The sequence below is a fragment of the Oryctolagus cuniculus genome, chromosome 8, assembly GCF_051225735.1.
Source record: "Oryctolagus cuniculus isolate XC-2025 breed Fujian yellow rabbit chromosome 8, ASM5122573v1, whole genome shotgun sequence".
Classification (NCBI taxonomy): domain Eukaryota; kingdom Metazoa; phylum Chordata; class Mammalia; order Lagomorpha; family Leporidae; genus Oryctolagus; species Oryctolagus cuniculus.
In genome coordinates this window covers 79,542,761-79,563,411 of record NC_142874.1, presented here as the reverse complement: position 1 = coordinate 79,563,411, position 20,651 = coordinate 79,542,761, and the positions used below count along the sequence as shown (strand labels likewise).

The 20,651-nt window shown below is 36.8% G+C and overlaps 1 protein-coding gene across 2 annotated transcripts in view; it reads right to left on the bottom strand.

Moving 5' to 3' along the window:
* NDST4 (N-deacetylase and N-sulfotransferase 4) overlaps positions 1-20,651 on the bottom strand; it is a 302,613-nt gene that overhangs the window by 85,078 nt on the left and 196,884 nt on the right. Inside the window, exon 7 of one of the 2 annotated variants that reach the window (XM_089302587.1) lies at positions 18,680-19,747. The exons of the other annotated variant lie outside the window; for it this stretch is intronic. Within the exon in view, the coding sequence (XP_089158713.1) occupies positions 19,718-19,747 (30 nt within the window). The 3' untranslated portion in view covers positions 18,680-19,717. Of the gene's footprint in view, positions 1-18,679; positions 19,748-20,651 lie in introns of those variants that run through there. 2 annotated transcript variants of the gene reach the window in all.

The window sequence follows — 20,651 nt, the reverse complement described above, 5'->3', positions numbered from 1 at the left end:
TTTTGCCTAGAGTAGAGCGAGGCTTACAATCATCTTGCATTTGAATGCATATGAGTCCAGCTCTTCTGAAGAAAGCATGGTGCCTTTATTTTTTCACAACTAAGCCAATCTATCAAGACTGGATTTTTTTTTTTTACCAAATTTTGTAAAAAATTATCTTTCAATAAATATAACTCCTTTATCCTTTTATTGACTCACAATTTATTTTCTTGAAATTCTCTCTTAAATCTACAGTAAAGAAATACTAAGTTTAATCTAGTTGGAAAGAAGAGTTGAATAAGGGCAAGGAGAACTAACTTTCCTCCACTATGACTCTAGATTGCTAAGAAACATTGGTAGTCATTTACCCTTTTTTGCGCTCTCAAAATTTTTAAAACTCCAGGAACTGGAGACAGTGAATATATGTCCTTGCTGTTTTAATTAGTTGCTTTGCTTCAAAGTCTTCTTTCATACTAGTTTTTTGACTCACTATAAGCTAAATTAAAAAAAAAAAAAAAGAAAACAAAAGATCTGGCTCAGTGTAAGAGCACAGACTTATGCCTCAGAGGGCCTGCTCTCACAGCAGGACCCTGGCATTTACCCAAGTCTAGCCACCAGTGTGTCTCTTAACCTCCTTCTGTCTTAGTTTCTCCATCTGTTAACAAAATGACACATACTAGCACATGGGATGTTGTGGACAATTTACTAAGTCAATGGATGAAAAGACTTAGACCAACTTTTGATTCCTAAGAAAGCTTACATAGGGCCGGCATTTTGGTGTAGTGGGTAAAAGCCGCTTCTTGCAATGCCAGCATTCCATATGAGTTCAAATTTGTGTCCCAGCTGCTCTACTTCTGATCCAGCTCCCTGCTAATAGCCTGGGAAAAGCAGCGGGAGATGGCCCAAATGCTAGGGCCCCAGCATCCATATGGGAAACCCACAAGAAGCTCCTGGCTCCTGACTTTGATCTTGCCCAGCCCTGGCCATTGTGGCCACCTGGGGAGTGAACCTATGGATGGAAGACCAATCTCTCTCTGTCTCTACCTCTCTCTCTGTAATTCTGACTTTCAAATAAATAAATAAATCTTAAAAAAAGAAAGTTTACAATGTCATGATTTTAAATTGTATTTAATAAACATGCTTGATTGTATTGTGTTTTGATAAGCATTCTGTTAGGACAGAGGTTTTGTTTTGTTTTGTTTTGTTTTGCTTTTTGAGAGGCAGCGTTAGTGAGAGAGACAGAAAGGTCTTCCTTCCATTGGTTCACCACCGAAATGGCCGCTATGGCCGGCGTGCTTCGCCAATCCGAAGCCAGGAGCTAGGTGCTTCCTCCTGGTCTCCCATGGGGTGCAGGGCCCAAGCACTTGGGCCATCCTTCACTGCCTTCCCGGGCCACAGCAGAGAGCTGGACTGGAAGAGGAGCAACCGGGACAGAATCCAGTGCCCCAACTGGGACTAGAACCCGGTGTGCCAGTGCTGTAGCTGGAGGATTAGCCCAGTGAGCCATGGTGCCGGCCAGGATAGAGCTTCTTAACAACCTGATGTAGGGGTGGTCAGATCCAAAATTGTACCTAAAATGAATGCAAAAGAGGGGAAAAAAAAAACAAAGAATGAAAAGGAGAAATGCGTAATGATACAGACCCTAACTTATTGGTATGAAAAAAAATGATTTTGTGAAGAATTCATAATCAGTATGACTGGGCATGACAGATCTGACGGAGACCCAAGTTGACTAGAGTCAGGCTGAGAAGAGACTTGAATGTTCCAATGAGTTGCACTTTCTCTTGAAGGCAAGTCATTAACTGATTCTTGAGAAGTAAGTTGAAAACATTTTTGTCTTACAAAATATTTCTTGGTCAGTAGTGTAAAAGGTGAACAAAAGAAATAATAAAACATATTGAACAGCAAAGGAATGGTCAAGTGAATGACAGCAAAGTCATGTTTTCATTTATAATATACTCATTTATAGGGACTTTAAATGATTCTGATATCAGGTGGAAATCCTATGCTTTAATAATTGTTAAAAAGACAACATACAAGCAATGAATTTCACCGTGACTCATAGAAAATGCTTTTCAGTGCTTAAAAATGTTACTTGGAGCAGGCTGTAGGTATTATTTATTTTTTCTTGCTATATTTTGTTTTCATATTCTTCATATTCTTTCAATAGGTATATATTTCTTTTGTTATCAGAAAATAATGCAAGTTTCAACATTTTAAGTCAAAATGTGAGTGAGCTATTCTCCCATTCTAGGACTGCAAATAGTCTGCTGACCCACTTTTTAATTATGTTGAGTTTGTTAAATATAAAATCCTTGACTTTTCCATTTTGTTTGATATGATATAAAAAAATCCTTTACTGGAAAGAAGCTGCAAGACATTTGTAGAGTTTATATTATGAATTGATCTTGGGGTCTAGAGAGTTATTTTTATGTAATTCAATTATCTCTTACAGGAGACCTCTCCCCTCAAATAGAGAAAAATCAGAATAACTTGTTGGCACACCCGACACACACATACACAACTTCAAATCAAAATCTTTCTTTTTCATAGAATGATAAACAAGGGGCCTGCATTGTGGTGTAGTGGGTAAAGCCACTGCTGGTGAACCTGATATCCCTTACGAAAACTGGTTCGAGTCTCAGCAGCTCCACTTCAGATCCAGCTCCCTTCCAATGTTTTTCCTTACTTTATGTTGATGAATAAAGCATATTGAGGATGGGGGTGTTGTTAGGTAATTCATTACATTTATGCTTACTTATTAGCTTAAAAAGTCAGCTACTGAGACTAATGTTCAAACCAATTTATTAATTTAGATTAGTTCAATGGCAATTCAAGTATTAATACATTAAGGTGTCACCATTGCCTTGTATAAATACTTATTCGTTAATAAAGGCAATTTTATAGATTGACTTTGAAATTAAAAATTTATTGAAATTAAAAGTTTATTAATATGAGTGCAAGATGCCATTTAAATATCAGAATAGTTGCTAACTAATAGTTGCTAACTATTACATTTGAAATGTAAATTTTATTTTAAATTTTGCCTTATAAAGAGCTCTTCTTGGTAGGCATAAAGAATTATTCCAGAACAGGTAATTCTTTGACTATTGTAAGTTGATGATATTTAGAGCTGTATTTATTAGCTTATCTTGTCTGTTAAACATTTATGAGCTTGTTCTTTATCATCCAAAATAGCAAGAGAGCAAGAAAGATGAGATGGAAGTAGGAAACGATGAGGTCTTGTGGACATTGCAGAAATATAATCCTGGGTACAGATTCTGTCTCAGGATGTTTAAAATATGTCAGAGCACACTCATTTCCCATCCACTCAAAAGCTTGGCAAAGGAACATGGGGGAAATTAACTGTATGCAATGAGGCATAAACTGTAGTATGTAAGGAAAATGAACAGCTTGTCTCATTCATCCATGTTCTTAATTTCTCAGAATTGCCTTTTCAGGAAGTGGACATCTCCATTAGAAGACAAAGAAGTCCTAAAATATCATCATTTTTCAATATTATGACCATCATTTAAGCTAGAGGGCTTCTGTGCGTGTGTGTGGTGGAGGTGCAGTGGGTGTGTCTAAGTGATTTGTAATCTTTGTCCTTGAGAAAATGAGATATACGCCCTTGCAGATGCTAACAAGAAATAGCAGCTTCTCAATAATATTCCAGAATATGCAGAAACATTTGTTACAGCAATGCATTCTCTTGCTCTGAAGATATATTCAGTCCCATGACTTTACATGACATCCGGATGCCAATACATCTCATTGTTATAAAGCTCCTGAACTGCAGACTCACCTAGCTGAGTATCTAATGTATCGGATGCCTAAAATGTATTTCAAAATTAGCATATCACTAAGTGTACACCCTTCCCAATCTGTTCTTCTCCTGGTATCTCTCATCTTAATAGATGTGCCTTTTCTCATCCACTTCTTCAGGATACACATTTAGCCATCATTGATACATTTTTCTTCCACACTTCAAAAAGTCAACCATTTCTCATAGCCCCAGGATTGGCAACTCTTTCAAGTGTTATTTTCTGCTTTGTGAAAATCTTCTAATGAATATCATTGTTCTACTCCTGCTGATTACAGCCTATACTCCATTCTGAATCACTTTAAAACGCTATCTCATTTTGTCAGACCTTTATTCCAAATATTCTAATTGGCTCACATAACATTTACACTAATGTGCTTTTAAAAATACACATCAAATACAAAAAGTACCATCCAAAGTCGTTTCCATAGCCTGCAAGGTGTTGCACAATTTAGTCCTCATTCTTTACTTCTCTACTTCTTTTCCTCATTGTTTCTCAGCCAGCCCGACCAGGGAGAATTTTACATCATCCTTCCATGGTCTGCTGACATACTTTGTGATCAAATTCACCACAATAAGCATGAAGTTATTCTAATACTTCAATGATTACATTAGAATTATTTTACAACCTCATTTCTTTTAGTGATTTTAATTAGCACTCTCATTTGCCTGTTTTGAGAATAGGTGTAAAAATAAATTAGAATATACAACACGAACTAAACACATGTGAAAAGGGAGGAAAAAATATTCTTTATTAGATGTAGCCATATGTAGTTCAATAAAATAAATTGGTAATAATAACTCATCACAAGTGGGACAAAACCTTTATGTAAAACTTTGACAACATGCAAACAATAAGCTAGTTAGAAGTGCAAATTCCAAGTTACTAAAAATGCAAGAGACCATTTTCTGAGGAGATGTGTAACTCCTTCTGATACTCAGATTTTTTAGGATCTCTGTCAAGATCATAATAGAGATGGCACTATTTATACAGCAAGGCATTTAATCAACAATTACACTTCTCATGAGGTCTACAGCACACTCACACTATTTAGTTTTAAAATGTCCAGTGTGGGCACAGTGGTTGTGAAGAGATATATTACTGGAGATGTGCAAGGCCTGGGAACACAGTTCTTTTCTTGCCTCCCCAAATCATTGAGTAGATACTAGACTATCAGAAGAAATGGTCAGATTTTATGGGCTTCAAATCATTCAAGCCAGTTTGAATATTTGACAGGTCAGAATGAATCCAAAGTGTTGACAACTAGTACCAAACCAAGGAGCCTGAACAGGGAATAAAGTATGAAAGGCAAGAAGGGAAGTGATAAGGTTAGCATTTCCATAGACTTCAGAAATTAAGCAAAAACATTTGCCATCCTGTCTTATCTCAAGATGACTGTTGTCTGTTCCTTCAGAGGTAGACACAATTCTTTTATAAAATTATTTTGTGTTCAGGTCAAATTGTATAAGAGTAGTATATATGAATGGATCATTTGGGGCAAGATTTATCATGTCTTTTTCACTGTTGAGATTGTTAATATGAAAGCAATAAAATAATTAATCTTATGAGATAATTTTTGATTTTTGTTTACGTGTTACACAGCCAGCATAGGAGTCAAGGGTAAATATGACCAGCATAGGAGTCAAGGGTAAATATGATTACATATTTGTCTCATTTAAAAGTGATTTCTCATATTTTTATTAGTCAAGGTCTAAATGAAGGGTGGAAGCAATGTATCAATACCTTACAAAATGAAGATTTTCAGTGGTTTTTATTTATTTATTTATTTTGACAGGCAGAGTTAGAGAGTGAGAGAGAGAGAGACAGAGAGAAAGGTCTTCCTTCCATTGGTTCACCCCCCAAATGGCCACTACGACCGGCGTGCTGCGCCTATCCAAAGCCAGGAACCAGGTGCTTCCTCCTGGTCTCCCACTGGGTGCAGGGCCCAAGCACTTGGGCCATCCTCCACTGCCTTCCTGGGCCACAGCAGAGAGCTGGACTGGAAGAGGAGCAACCGGGACAGAATCCAGCGCCCCATTCAGGACTAGAACCCAGAGTGCCAGCACCGCAGGTGGAGGATCAGCCTAGTGAGCCGCGGTGCCAGCCAAGAAAGCATAGCAACTGATTTTTGACTTTCTCAATAATATTTTTGTATGAATTCTTTGTAAGTGTTAATAAATTGATTGCACATAACAGCCCTATTTCACAAAGAGGACAATAAAGTCATAATTTTTCAAAAATAATAGGCAATTCCACATAAAAATAATAATAGTTTGTTAATAGTGACATTGTGATCTTAATTTCTCTTTATGTATCTAAGATTAGAGGGCTAATTTGGAGTTTTTATAAGTTTTTTTTTTGTCTAGCAGTTTTATTGATTGAAATTTTGATTATGTTACCTGTATTGGAAATTTAACTTTCCAAATTTCCAATAAAAAGGCATTTCCCCCCAAACCTATTACCATTATATTTTCCTGTAGTGGTGATTCTTAAACTTAAGTATTTGCAATAAGATATCTTTCTGAAAATTTTTGTTTAGTTATTTAATTGAAAGACAGAACACTAGAATGAGAGAGAGAGAGAGAGAGAGAGAGAGAGAGAGAGAAAGGTCTCCCATCTACTGGTTCACTCCCCAAATTGCCACAACAACCAGCTCCAGCTAACTAGTGCCAGACTGAAAACAGGAGCCAGGAAGCAGCCAGGAACAGTTGGTCCCATATCACTGATCCCAGGTGCGAGGGATGGACTGACGATATTTAATCTTAGACTTTTTAAGATGAGGATTTTTTTGAAAATTTTGGCAAGGACCTTGAATGTTAAGGAATGGGATGGTTAGGCCGGAGCCATGGCTCACTTGGCTAATCCTCCGCCTTTGGCGCCGGTACCCCAGGTTCTAGTCCCGGTTGGGGTGCCGGATTCTGTTCCAGTTGCTCCTCTTCCAGTCCAGCTCTTTGCTGTGGCCTGGGAAGGCAGTGGAGGATGGCCCAAGTGCTTGGGCCCCGCACCTGCATGGGAGACCAGGAGAAGCACCTGGCTCCTGGCTTCAGATCAGCGTCGGCGCAGCACGCTATTTTGGGGGGAGAACCAATGGTAAAGGAAGACCTTTCTCTCTCTCTCTCTCACTGTCTAACTCTGCCTGTCAAAAACAAACAAACAAACAAAACAAACAAACAAACAAACAAAAAAACAGAAAAAAAGGATGGTTAATTTTATTTCTAAATCAGTATCATGTCACTTACCCAGTTCATAAAACCCTCCACAATCTGGGGCCGGTTCTGTGGTGTACAAGGCTAAGCCTCCATCTGCAGTGCCAGCATTCCATATGGGCACCGGGGTTTGAGTCTCAGGTGTTCCACTTCCTGTTAATGTACCTGGGAAAGCAGTGGAAGATGTCCCAAGTCCTTGGGCCCCTGCACCCATATGGGAGACCCATATGAAGCTCCTGGTTCCTGGCTTTGGCCTGACCCATCTCAGGCTGTTGTAATCATTTGAGAAGTGAACCAGCGGATGGAAGATTCTCTGTCTCTTTCTCCTTCTCCCCTTCTCTCTCTATATCTCTACTTTTCAAATAAATAAATTAATTAATTACAAAAAAACCTGCACAATCTAGTCCTAAGCCTTCTGCCAGCTTCCTTCTCTCCTATGACTCTTAGTCCTCTTTCTGTTTATTGCTATTTGTTCTTTCCACACTCCTTTCCATATATGCCTGCAGCTTAGTAGCTCTTTAGCTTACTCTCAGCATGAAGCATCCTTCTCCTTCAATGACTGTTGAATTCAAGGTACTTAGCCCAGCTCAAATGACACATCATCCAGGTAGGCTTTTATTTCTTTCAGTGGAAATTCCCCTTTTCTGTTCTCCATTCTATTCATGGTCTACATGAAGAAATCACATCCAAATTTTCTCTTGCATGTTCAGTTCCACCCTGGTTTGTGAGGACTGTACCTCTAGTCACTATTTCTCTGATAAACTGTTTGAGTTTAATTCCAAGATTAAATAGGAAGCCTCTAGGGGGGCTTTAAGAATGCCAGTGGCATGCTGTTTCTTGTGTTTAACAATATCATTCAGACTGCTCTAGGGATAATGGATTCTATGTGACCAGAGCGGTAGTAGTTTCTGGGAGAGAGAGAATCAAGGAATAGGGGCACTGTCTAGTAGGGTTGCTGAATGGATGGAAAGGAAACCTCTAACTGGGATACAGTTTGGAAGTAGAATTGACAGAATGTTGTGACTTATTTATTCACCCAACAGATATATAATAGGGCCTACTATGGGCACAAATTTTTCTAAGGAATATCGCCTGGTGTTACTGGATGTATATCTTGTTTCCAGAGCCAATGATTATTTTCATACTGTTACTATCACAGTGCTTGCCTTTAAATGACTTTTCCCCCCACTATTCAAATCACAAAAGATTCAAGAACTATTATAAACTTTAACATATTTTTAAGACGCATGCAACAAAATATGGAAAAAGTGGCTTCAAGCTTATAAAAATGAAATGTGCTTAAGTTTATTTTTTATTTCTTTAAATAACTCATAATCCCTAAACTCTGTGTTTATGAGCATAACATCTCAGTCCTTGCAATAAGACCTGCATATACAGATTGCACGGCTTGAGCAAGTTGTTAAAGTGAAGCACAGAATGGACTTCTGAAAGGAAACTACAGGATGATGGCAATTTTCAAGTCATATCTTTTATTCACATTTGATTTGAATGTGTACCTGTGTGTGAAAAAGAGTTTAAGTGGTTGTAATAACAGCTTCAAGAAGGCGCAAGCTTCTGTTACTTACACTGTATACCTTGAATGACATTATTGAATCCCTTAGATTGTGTTAAAAGTGACAACTATAAATCAAGAAAACACTTCATGCTTGGAATCTTATCTTTTACATTGTTTAAGATAGTAATTTTCATATAGTGCTGGAGGAGGCTGGCAGTCACCATGAACTTCTTGTTTACAACATGACCTTTTCTTTACCTCTCCATCCCTTTGCTGCTTTTCTGGTGTTAGTTAATATTCTCACAGAGAGGTAATTGAACATTGACTGTTCTGTTAGGTGTGAAGCTCAATGAAGAGATCTATAGGATCAATAAGTGTAGACCTGAACCATACTCTTTCCCCTACTGACAGGTAATAAAATTCAGCCTACAGTTTTCTATTTAGATCATGCTGTTGAGTTTCAAAATTTCTATTAAATTCAACTTATACACCTAAAATATCTATAAAAATGTAGCAATGTTGTTCATTTGTATTGACTAAATATGGAGATTTTTAGAATTCCATTTATCCCTTATTTAAACAAAACTCCCACTGTACAGGTGTGTGTTCTGGCACAGCAAGTCAGGTTGCTGCCAGTGAGATTCACATTCAAGTACAGGTTCTAGTTCTGGCTCTACTGTTTCCAATTCCGTTCACTGTTAGTACATCCTAGAAGGCTGTGGATGATGGCCAAGAACCTTGCCACAGAGGTGGAAGAGTCTCATGGAGTTACAGTTTCACGGCTTCAGTCTGGCCTTGCCCCAGCTGTTGCAGGCATTTGGAGAGTGAATCAGTGAATGGGAGTTTCTCTCTGTCTATTCCTGTTTCTGTCTCTGTCTCTCTCACTCTCTCTTCCTCTGCCTTTCAAGTAGACAAAAACAAACAAACAAACAAACAAACAAAAAAACAAACAAACAAAAACTCCCACAATAAGTGTTGATAGTAAAGTATTAACAATGTGTGGACTTAGTTTCTAGCTAACCTCTGTATTAATACATAAAATGAAAAAGTCTTGAAATCAGCTACAATAGCAACCAAAACCACATTTTTTGGCAAAAATATCTGTAGTACCTTGATGGACAATGAAATCAAATGAAACAAAAAAACATTCTTGACTGACCAAGCAAGTACTTGATGACTCAGTTTGTTTCATCAGGACGAAAAATAATAGAATTTCACTGTTTAAAAATAACACAATAAATTGACAACACCAAGACGAACTTCAGAAATGAAACATAAAAGTGCAGTAGAATTGTTTATTTCATTAGAGGAAATCTTTCACCCCCGATTTATGTGTTTGAGCAGGAAGATACAGTCAAGTAGAATTCAAGCTGTAAATAAACACAGAGCTCATGGGCTTCTAGCATACCTCAAACACTATCATTCTCTCTGAAATCTGCTTCCCCAAATACAAATACAAAAACAGAAAGTATCAACAAGGTTTAGAAAAGAGCACATAATTTCATTTTCCCTGTATCTGAGTAGCCAGAGAAAATGAGGTAGGAAAATTCAAAACAAAAGCAGGTAAAATAATACTCCATAGTCTTTCTCACTCGCTATACTTTGATATTTTTAAATATTAAAGAAAAAAGGAATATTAAAATAATTACATATTATATAGTTTGTGGAAGAGATAATAAAATCAGGATCTTGAACTGTATGGTGGGGCAAAAATGGGCAAAGACAGCATACATTTCCAATTTCACCTTTGTGGATGTCCCATTCCCTACCCCCTTACTTTCTCTCCAACATTTTAGTACAAAGATTGATAGAGGGAAGTTCTGCTTTCTTTTTATTACCATAGATTCACTGGTTGTACCTCCAAATGCACTTAATTCTTCTACACTAAAATCCCCAAGGTAGAGAGAGGTTTTATCTATTGACTAACATCCATATAAACAGGATGTTGTGTTTTTTGCTGCTGAAAATTTATTTATGCTAAAGTGTTGTTTTACCATCCTTCATTCCATGCTTTGGGAAAACTAAGTTATGCAGTTACATGATGAAATAGACTTCTCCAATAAAACACTGCTGCCTTCATTTATTTTTCTATGGAAATAAAATTGAAAAAAAAACAATACAATCTTATAGATTTTTTTCATGGTCTAGAAATATATAGGAATGCAAATTGTATCCCATCAGGACCTGCAACAACAGTGCATTAGAAAGATGGATGTTTACTCAATAATAGCATTCTCTGATTTGAGGAGACACAGTTCAGGTTTAGGAAGCAAAAACTATTCTATCCTTTTGTGATGGCGTGCTGCACATAAAAGTACTAATTTTTAAATACATTCTATTGTGGAAAATTGAGCAAAGGCCTTCTACTAAACATTTGGAACAGCAAAAATTTCCCTCAGATTCTCTGCTGCTTTAATCTCACTCTGATCCTGATCTTCTATGTGAACAGAAATAATAATATCATATGTAGTAAGGCTGCAGATCTTAGCTGACTGCAGATTTTACAAAGTCCCTGCTGTGAGTTTGAATCACTGCAGAAGTGGTGATTCATGTCCTTTCCTAAAGGTTAGTCCTGCAAATCTTTAAGAAAAGGAAAAAAAAAAGTAGATAAGGGGGAGGGGAAGTTAGGAGGTGACTGTAGGTCTTTCAGTGAATGGAAATAGAATTTTTCAAAATCCATACACTCTACAGGGGTCCATTCTTCTCACAGTGGGTGGCTGTTCTCCAGGGCTCTAAATCCCAGAGCTCCCAGCAACACTAATTGCTTTAAAGTCCCTGTCTACGGAAGAGGCAGATTTCACTTGTATAGGGGAGCTAGAAGTTAGAGTCTGTAAAGAGTAAGTGCTGGTGGGACATATGTCAAAATCTCCTGTGGCATTGGGTTAATAATATCAGCAAATTGTTCTAAAGAAATGTATTTTGGTGGGATATATAATTGCTTTGTTCTGCATAAAATATCTTTTTTACATCTTTCTTTAATGCACAATGCTTACAGTTAACCAAAACCAAAATCATGAAAGAATATTTGGATGCCTTGAAATTAGTAACCATTAATTTTTGTAATCTGACAGTCAGGATGTTGTTTGCATCTTATTTTGTTGCACTGCACATAAAATAGGTTTTTGTGAATTACATCACATATCAAGTTCTGTCTTATTTCAGGGTTAAAGAACTTTTCAAAATTTAGTTCCAGTTATTTCACATTGATTCTTCTTGTGCCTCACAGCTGTCTTTTCTCTAACATATTTGGAAAAGCCAACAATAATCCATAAAGTCCTGTACCTGCTATTAGAATCTATGAACTCAGAGATTGATATACTAAAAGAAGGAAAGCTCATTAACCAGACTAGGTGTATGAGAGTTCAGCAGACAGCACAGGAGAAGTACATCATTGCAGTTCCATTATATACTACTGTCAATTTCAAGTACACCACTCTTTCAGGCACATATTTTTGTTTTGTTTTGCTTTGCTCACCTGAATTCACAAGTGGTCAATAGATTAAGAGAAGGTTAGTGAGTCTATGCACTGCTCTGAACTTTAGAAAATGTAGGTGTCCTGACTCTAGTACTGGCATTTTGAAGCATTCTAGAATCTGAGCCAGTCCCTTAAAACATCTTGGTAAAAAAAAAAAAAAAAAAAAAAAAAAAAAAAAGGCTATTTCTCTATTTCCGTATTGTTCTTTGTATAGCATAAAATTGAGAGAAAATATAAATATGGTGGGGCAGAATCATTTCAAGTTTGCATAGTTATTGGTGACTCCATCTGATGCAACTCCAGACTTTTTACATTTTTTACTATTGTCAGTTGCTGCATATTTTATAGGGCAGTGTCTCAACTTGAATGATGGTAGCTACCTCTTGTAAGCTGTTTCACCTCGTATGTGATTAAATGATATTTCTTCCTGTCTGAACAAAGATTATATTGAAAATACAGGACAGATTTGGCACCAGGGAAATACACGTTACTATTTGACAAGTGTGGAACTGTGCAGAAAAATATCAATATGAGATGATATCATGATAAGAATCTAAGAAAAATAAAAGAAGCTATCTGAATGCTAAGTGGACAGATGCCTAACTATTCTTTTGAAATGTCACTCAAATTGTGCTCATACCATATAATTTTCAATTCTTTGGCTCATTTGGGCAAAGCAGTTGGCATCCAAGAAAATCAAGAAACCCCAATTCTTCGCAGTTCACTCAATCAAAAGATCTATAATGCACTAATAACAGGAGTTCACATGTGAGTCAAGATGCAAAAATTTATTCTAATTCACATTTTCTATTTTAGAGTAGATTAGAAAAGAATGACGTATGTTAAAATGTGTATAACCAAGAAAACAGGATATATCTCTGAATGTCAGCATGAGTCAAAATTGAAACTAATTATCCTGTTAAAAACCCATACAGGACAAAAAAAGATATGTATCAGTGACTTTTGAGCACAGATGAGAACTAGTAAAATAATGTGAATTCTTAAATTGGAAGCTAGGGGAAAAAAAAGAAAAAGAAAAAAGAAAAAGAAAAGGAAGCCTCTACTGTCTTGGTCTGGTATCCACCGTGTTGACCGCATAGTAGGGCTGTGGAAGTTACAAACGAAAATAAACGCCTGTAGGACATTGCAAGGTTATTTACTAGCCTCCTTCCTTTAGGTAGCTTCATTCCCAGGTGATGAGAAAGAACATTACAGTTGTTGACTTTATTTTGAAATGCTCATGGGGGGGGGGAATTCTAGGATATTCCTTCATACACTTTTCCCACTTTTTATTAGTGTCATAGGATGCTTATAAAGAAATGAATTAAAAAATATCATCCAAAACACAAAATTGTTCTGCTAGATGTGGGGATAATGATTCCTTCTGTATTTCACTGATGGAAGATATCTTTATGCTCTGCTATTCTCAATGTATCCACCAATAACTTCATTTCCATTTAATGTCATCTTTTATTTTAAAATGATATATGTTGATGAGAAGTCACCCTTTCCATTTATCTCTTACTCTACAATTATAGAGCAGCTTGAAATTTATAATACTAATTGGTTCAATATTAAATACCCTTTATATTTTTTGTTTTACAATAACAGGGAAACATATATCCAATTTCTAATTGTATAAGAACAATTATGTTTTATTTGTTTTTAAAAGATTTATTCACTGATTTATTTATTTATTTATTTTTTTGACAGGCAGAGTGGACAGTGAGAGAGAGAGACAGAGAGAAAGGTCTTCCTTTGCCATTGGTTCACCCTCCAATGGCCGCCGCAGCCAGTGCACCACGCTGATTCGAAGGCAGGAGCCAGGTGCTTCTCCTGGTCTCCCATGGGGTGCAGGGCCCAAGCACTTGGGCCATCCTCCACTGCACTCCCTGGCCATAGCAGAGAGCTGGCCTGGAAGAGGGGGCCACTAGGACAGAATCCGGCGCCCCGACCAGGACTAGAACCCGGTGTGCCGGTGCCGCAAGGCGGAGGGTTAGCCTATTGAGCTGCAGCGCCGGCCTTCACTGATTTATTTGTAAGATAGGGTTACTGAGAGAGATAGAGAAATAAAGAGAGAAATCTTCCATCTGATGGTTCACTCACCAAATGGCTGCAAGGGCTGTGACCAGGCTGAAGCCAGGAGTTTACAACTCCATCTACATCTTTCACAAGGATGTAAGAGACCCAAGTACTTTCCTTGCTGCATTAGCAAGGAGTTGGATCAGAAATGGAGCAGCTGGGATTCAAACCAGTGTGCACATGGGATGACGTTGTCTTAGGCAGTGGCTTAATCCCCATGACACAACTATAGCTCCAAGAAAATTATTGATGAACACAGAAATCACAGATTCTTAACATTAAATTTGTTAAATAATCCACCTTCCTACAAAATTTCTGTTCAGACATCTTCAATGGTAGGAAACTTAATATCTTTTGAATCAGCCCATATAACTTTCTGCTAGATTGAATTATCCTTATATTCTATTTGTTCTTACATAAGGTTGTGATTATACTGCAAATTACTGTGAACTTAATTCAGGGGATTTTTATTATTCTCTGTTAAATTTCACCTTGCCAGGCTTAGTCTTTCTTTCTAATTTGCTGACACAAAAGGGACATTAATGTTGTTATCTAGGGTATTTACTGTCACTGTCAGCTTTGTGTCAGATTCCTTTGTCCTTATTTAGCCATTGACCAACACTAAAAACTCCATGCAAAGATTAGAGATCTATTCATAATAGGGTTGGCATAGTGGTACAAAGAGCTAAGCTGCTACCTGCAGTTCTGGCATCCTATGTGGGAGTCTGTTTAAAGCTCAGTTGTTTTACTTCTGCTCCAGATCTCTGCTAATGCAACTAGGAAAGTGGCAGAAGATGGCCAAAGTACTTGGGCCCCTGCCACCCACCTGAAAAAACCTGGATGGAATTTCTAACTCCTGGCTTTGGCTTTGGCTTGACCCACCCTAGCCATTATAGTCATCTAGGGGAATGAAACAGCTGATGGACAATTCTCTCTCTCTCTCTGCTTTTCAAATAAATCTTAAAAAAAATCTATCAATAATATGCAAATTCATAGGAAAACTTACCGTCCAAGGGAAACATCATTATACACAACATCTACAGCATTTCTATGTGGTTAAAGATGGTTAATTTAAAAAGGAAATGCAGTTAGACTAGCCATTTATTCTTTAGAATTTTGCTAATACTAGTAAGCATCTATTCAACTTATAAGTCCTCACAAATATCACTTTTCCACATTCACTCAATGGAAACAGAGGCAGAAGAAATGATCCTCTTTGGATGATTCTTTGGATGTTGAATTCTCACCAGTACACACATGGTTCCCCAAGGGATTTTTACTGATGCCTAACGCAATGCAATCACATACCTCTCTTTTGGGAAGCCATGCAAGCATTCTTTTATAGTCAGCACATGCTAATTCACAACTGTATATCCACATCAGTGAACTTGCAGTCATTTCTTTCATTGTGGTTTGGGTGAAACACTATGGAGATTCTGTTTTTGCTGACAAAGAATTGAGTGATGACTGGAGGAAAAGCATGGAACAAAGGAGGCTAGGTATCAGGCTTATTTTTTCTCTTCCCTGTTTCTTTCTTTCTTTTTTCTTTTTTTTGGACAGGCAGAGTTAGACAGTGAGAGAGAAAGAGAGAGAGAGAGAGAGAGAGAGAGAAAGGTCTTCCTTTCCTTTGGTTCACCCCCAAGTGGACGGCACACTGTGCAGCTCTGAAGCCAGGAGCCAGGTGTTTCCTCCTGGTCTCCCATGAGGGTGCAGGGAACAAAGACCTGGGCCATCCTCCACTGCACTCTCGGGCCACAGCAGAGAGCTGGACTGGAAGAGGAGCAACCAGGACAGAATCCGGCGCCCCAACCGGGACTAGAACCCGGGGTACTGGTGCCGCAGGTGGAGGATTAGCCAAGTGAGCCGTGGCGCTGGCCCCCTGTTTCTTTTTTACCCACTCGAATCCTGCAGTCTCACTCCTTGTCAGACTTGTGGCAGCCATCAAACTTGAAATATTAATTAATTAAGCAACTATGTACCTCTTTTCTCAACATTAGTGAAAGGATACTGATCTTAGCACATCAACTCTGGTGCCTCTCTAATCATAAGAGGAGACATAGAAAAAAAAATCCCAACCTTCAATTATCTTTTTTTTTCCATTCCTCACTTCCTTCCTCTTTTCTATGTTTCATATTTTCTTTTTCTTATTTATAGTCTGCTTGCTACCTAAAGTTTTATATCTGCCATGATGGTAGATCGTACATGCCATATTTAGTCAAACATTATTCTGAGTATGACTATCAGGGTGTCCTGAATGAGATGAACATTTGAATCAGTCTAATGTACATTACTCGTACTAAGTTAAGTGGTTTGCTCTCCCCCCAGGGTGAGGTGAAGTTCTGGATAAACTAAAATTGCTGACATAGAGTGAATTTCTTCATGCCTTTCTTCCTTCATGCTGGAACATTGTGCTTCCTTTTTTCTCCCCTGCCTTTGGTCCCTAAGTAAATTACTGACTCATCTTGAGTCTTGGGCTTTCTGGCCTTTGGATTGGAGCTACATCATAAGTTTTCTAGATTCCCAGACCTTGAGGTCACACTGGAATCACATCATCAGCTCACCATGATTTCCACCTTGCTCACTGTAAATCAGATCTTGGGACTCATCAGCCTCCATAATTGCAGGAACTTGTTACTTAAAATAAAAATAAATCAATTTCTTTCTTTCTTTCTTTCTTTCTTTCTTTCTTTCTTTCTTTCTTTCTTTCTTTCTTTCTCTTTCTCTCTCTCTCTCTCTCTCTTTAAATGCAAATACCAGTGTACTTCAAAATATTTTGAAAATATATGTTATTTTTTAATTCTGTTTTTCTATGACCTTTTAGAAGTACCCCCTTACAGATACACACACACACACACACACACAGATACACACACACGGTTCCTTCTGGACTTTCTGTTCCTTATCCCACAAAAATATTGGAAAAGCACAGTTCTTCCAAATTATCTATCTATCTATCTATCTATCTATCTATCCACCCATCCATCCATCCATCCATCATCTATCTTCTTCATCACCATCATCATCTTTATAATCTATCTTTAGTTAGATAGTTTTACAGATATACATAGCTTATTGGTTCTATTTCTTAGCAGAAGTCTCCTTAATAACACCTGGTCTGTTCTGCTTATGCATCTCTGGAACTAAGCTCCATATGACCTGGGATCTACCAGACACTGCCTATATCCACCTCCATGAACAGCTAAGTAACATCTACCTCGTATGCTTATGCCTGTACACATATCTTTGAAGACCACACATTAAACATCATGATATGCTATGTTAGCCATGCTATTGACCACCTGCAGCACTGCTTTTTCTGCTGTGTCTATCCTCTTCTTTAGTCATGTATCTCATTTTGAGTTCACTATCAATTCATAGAGACAAAGTGAGTATTACTTGCTATTGGATAATAGAAGCATCCCGAAGCTACCATATTTCACTGTTCCATTCTGCCTGAAATTAAAAAAAAGTTGGGTGATAATAATAAACTTTTAAAGTCATGTCTTTTATCATGCTTATTATAGTTTTGTTTGCAGTGGCTAAAGATGAAAATACTGGACAACTAGTAGTCTTCTATCTTATTTACAGGGCCAACTTTAAGTCTCTGGATGATGGTTTATGGTACTAAATTCAAATCATTTTAAAACAGATGTATAGAACCAGTAGCAGAGAATCTTGGGGGTAGATTCTATGGGAGGCAATAGTCAATATTCAGACAATTATTGACTTGTCCTTAGGAAATTCCAGACCAAATGTGGAGTCAGGAAAATAACCTCAGTATAGAATGGTGTGATGAAATAACCAGAGTTTCCGCTGAGAGCAAATTCTCAATTTGAGGGAAATGGTAAATAGAGAGGTTGTTTTCATATTTGCTTTCACTAATATTGACATGCACACTTCAATTTTCAAAAGTTATATTTAGGATGTCCTTTATATCTTTAAAAGTGCATGCAAACGATGTTAAATTTGAAATATATAGAAAATTAGAATACACTTATGAATACCTTTGAAATATATCAAATATTGTTTAGTATTTCATTTCTAAAACCCACACAATTTGAAAGTAATCTTTTTAAATTGTTTATATTCTGATACATTATTTTCCTCCAATATAATTTACAAATTTTCATTTTATACAATGTATGTTCTTATTTGATTTCTTCAGGAATATATATGTAATTATATATATATGATCCATTACATCTAATATGTCATATATATAAATAATCCAACATATGTGCCACTTTCAATGTACCTGGAACTTCATCAAAGACAATTTAAATATAGTTTAACTTAAGGCATGTATCTTTTCTACATATGATAATTTCTTACATTAAGTAAGGTGTACATAACATAGGTGCTATTATTTATTATTTTATGTGTTTATTGTAACATAAATGAGGATATGCTTATCTAATATCTCACATATAGACTCATTTTGGAGAAAAATTTAAGAAGTTGAAATGACTTCAACCATATCTAATAATACTGTATTCTCTCATTGTTATGCTTTTACATATATTTATAACAGGAAATGAAATTACAAACATTGAAAAATAAAAGAACACATAAAGAAAAAATGGCAAATTCTCTACCTCTTATTCCAAACAAATCTAGTTGATTTTAAAAATTAGCCACAAATTACCCAAGTATGCACAGATAGTACACAACTATATATATTTTTGATTCAGTTTTGTACTCTTATCATACTTGGAGATTGAAGTAACTGTCTATTGATATCTTGAGCAAAAAGCAAACCCAATTTATGGAGAAATTATGAGACATAGTTGAAATTATGAATGTTAATTTTTGTCTAGAAAACTGCATATTGGTAAGTCTTGACTACAATTTAAAATTGGAAGCCTAATTTGAGCTGTTATACTGCATTTAACTACTACATTCAACACATGTTTCTTGACAATATTTGTATTCTTCTTTAATATAAAAATCATAAAAACAACAAATACCTTGTAGATAGGATCTATTTTCCATATAGAATGCCTTAAATTTACTAACTAGTCTTGTGAAATAGTTCTAAAAGGAAAGTTTATAGCACTAAATGTACAATAATATAAAGGATAACTCTCAAAAGTACAATCTAACTTTATGCCTCAAGGAACTAGAAAAAGAACAACCACCTAAGTGCAAAATCAGCAGGAGGAAGAACAACTAAAGATTGGATAATGAAAGAGAGACTGTAAAAACAAAAGAAAATGCCTCAAATTAAGAATTGACTGTGTGAAGAGACAAATGACATTTATAAATCTTTAAGTAGACTAAGAAATAAAAACCCAGAAAACACAAATAAATAGAATTCAGAAATTAAAGAGATTTTACAACAGAAACTACAGAAATACAAAGGCTTTGGTAGGTGTCTGACGTAGTGGTTAAGAAGATTTGAGGAACCTTTTTCTTATATTGGAATGCCTGGGTTTGAATCCCATCTGCACTCATGATTCTGGCTTACTGTTAATGGGAGCCATGGATTGCAGCAGGTGATGGCTTAAGCACTTGGGTCCTTTGATCTCTGTGGGAGACCCAGATTGTGTTCTGTGATCCTGGTTTCAATATGGCCCAGTTCCAGCTGTTGTGTTCATTTGGAGAGTGAACCAATAGATGGGAGATATCTGTGTGTCTATGTGTCTGTATCTCTGTATTCTTCTGCCTTTCAAATGGACAAAAAATAAATACATAAAAGAAAAGATTGGATATTATAAAAAATCTGTATGTAAAAAAGACATATAAAGGATAATAAGAACAAGAAACAACTATACAATAGTAAATTAGATAACCTAGAATAAATGCATAATTTCCTGGAAACATACAACCTTCCAAGAATGATCACAAGGAAATAAAAAAATCTGAATAAACTCAAATACTGATAATGAATCAATAATAAAATCTCTCATGAGGAACCAACTACTTAATGTTTACACAGGTGAATTCTACCAAAAATTTAAAGAAGATTTAGCACCAGTGTTTCTGAAATTCTCAAAAAATTGAAGAGAAAGAATACTTCGAATTTTATTTTCTAAGTTCATCATTACAATAACAAAGTCAGAAGAGAACACTACAAATAAAAAGAAAATTATAGGCCAACATCCCAGATGAAAAGAAATGCAAAAACCTTCAAAAATATTAGCAAATGAAATTCAACAATATAGGAAAATGATCATCCTCATGATCAAGTGGGATTTTTCCCAGGGTTGCATGTATGGTTCAACGTGTATATAGAAATCAACATATATGATATACCCTAAGGTCATCTCAAAAGGCAGTAAGTTTGACAAGGGGCCAGCATTGGCATAGGAAATAAATCCACAGCCTGCAGTGCTGGTATCCCATATGGGAACCGGTTCAAGTCCCGGCAACTCCACATCTGATCCAGCTCCCTGCTAATGTACCTGGGAAGCCAGCAGACAATGGTTCAAGTGCTTGGGCCCCTGCACCTATGTGGGAGACCTGGAAGAAGCTCCTGTCTCCTGGTTTCAGTCTAGCCCAGCTCCAGCCTTTGCAGCCATGTGGGGAGGCAATCAATGAATGGAAGATCCCCGCCCCCTCTCTTTTTC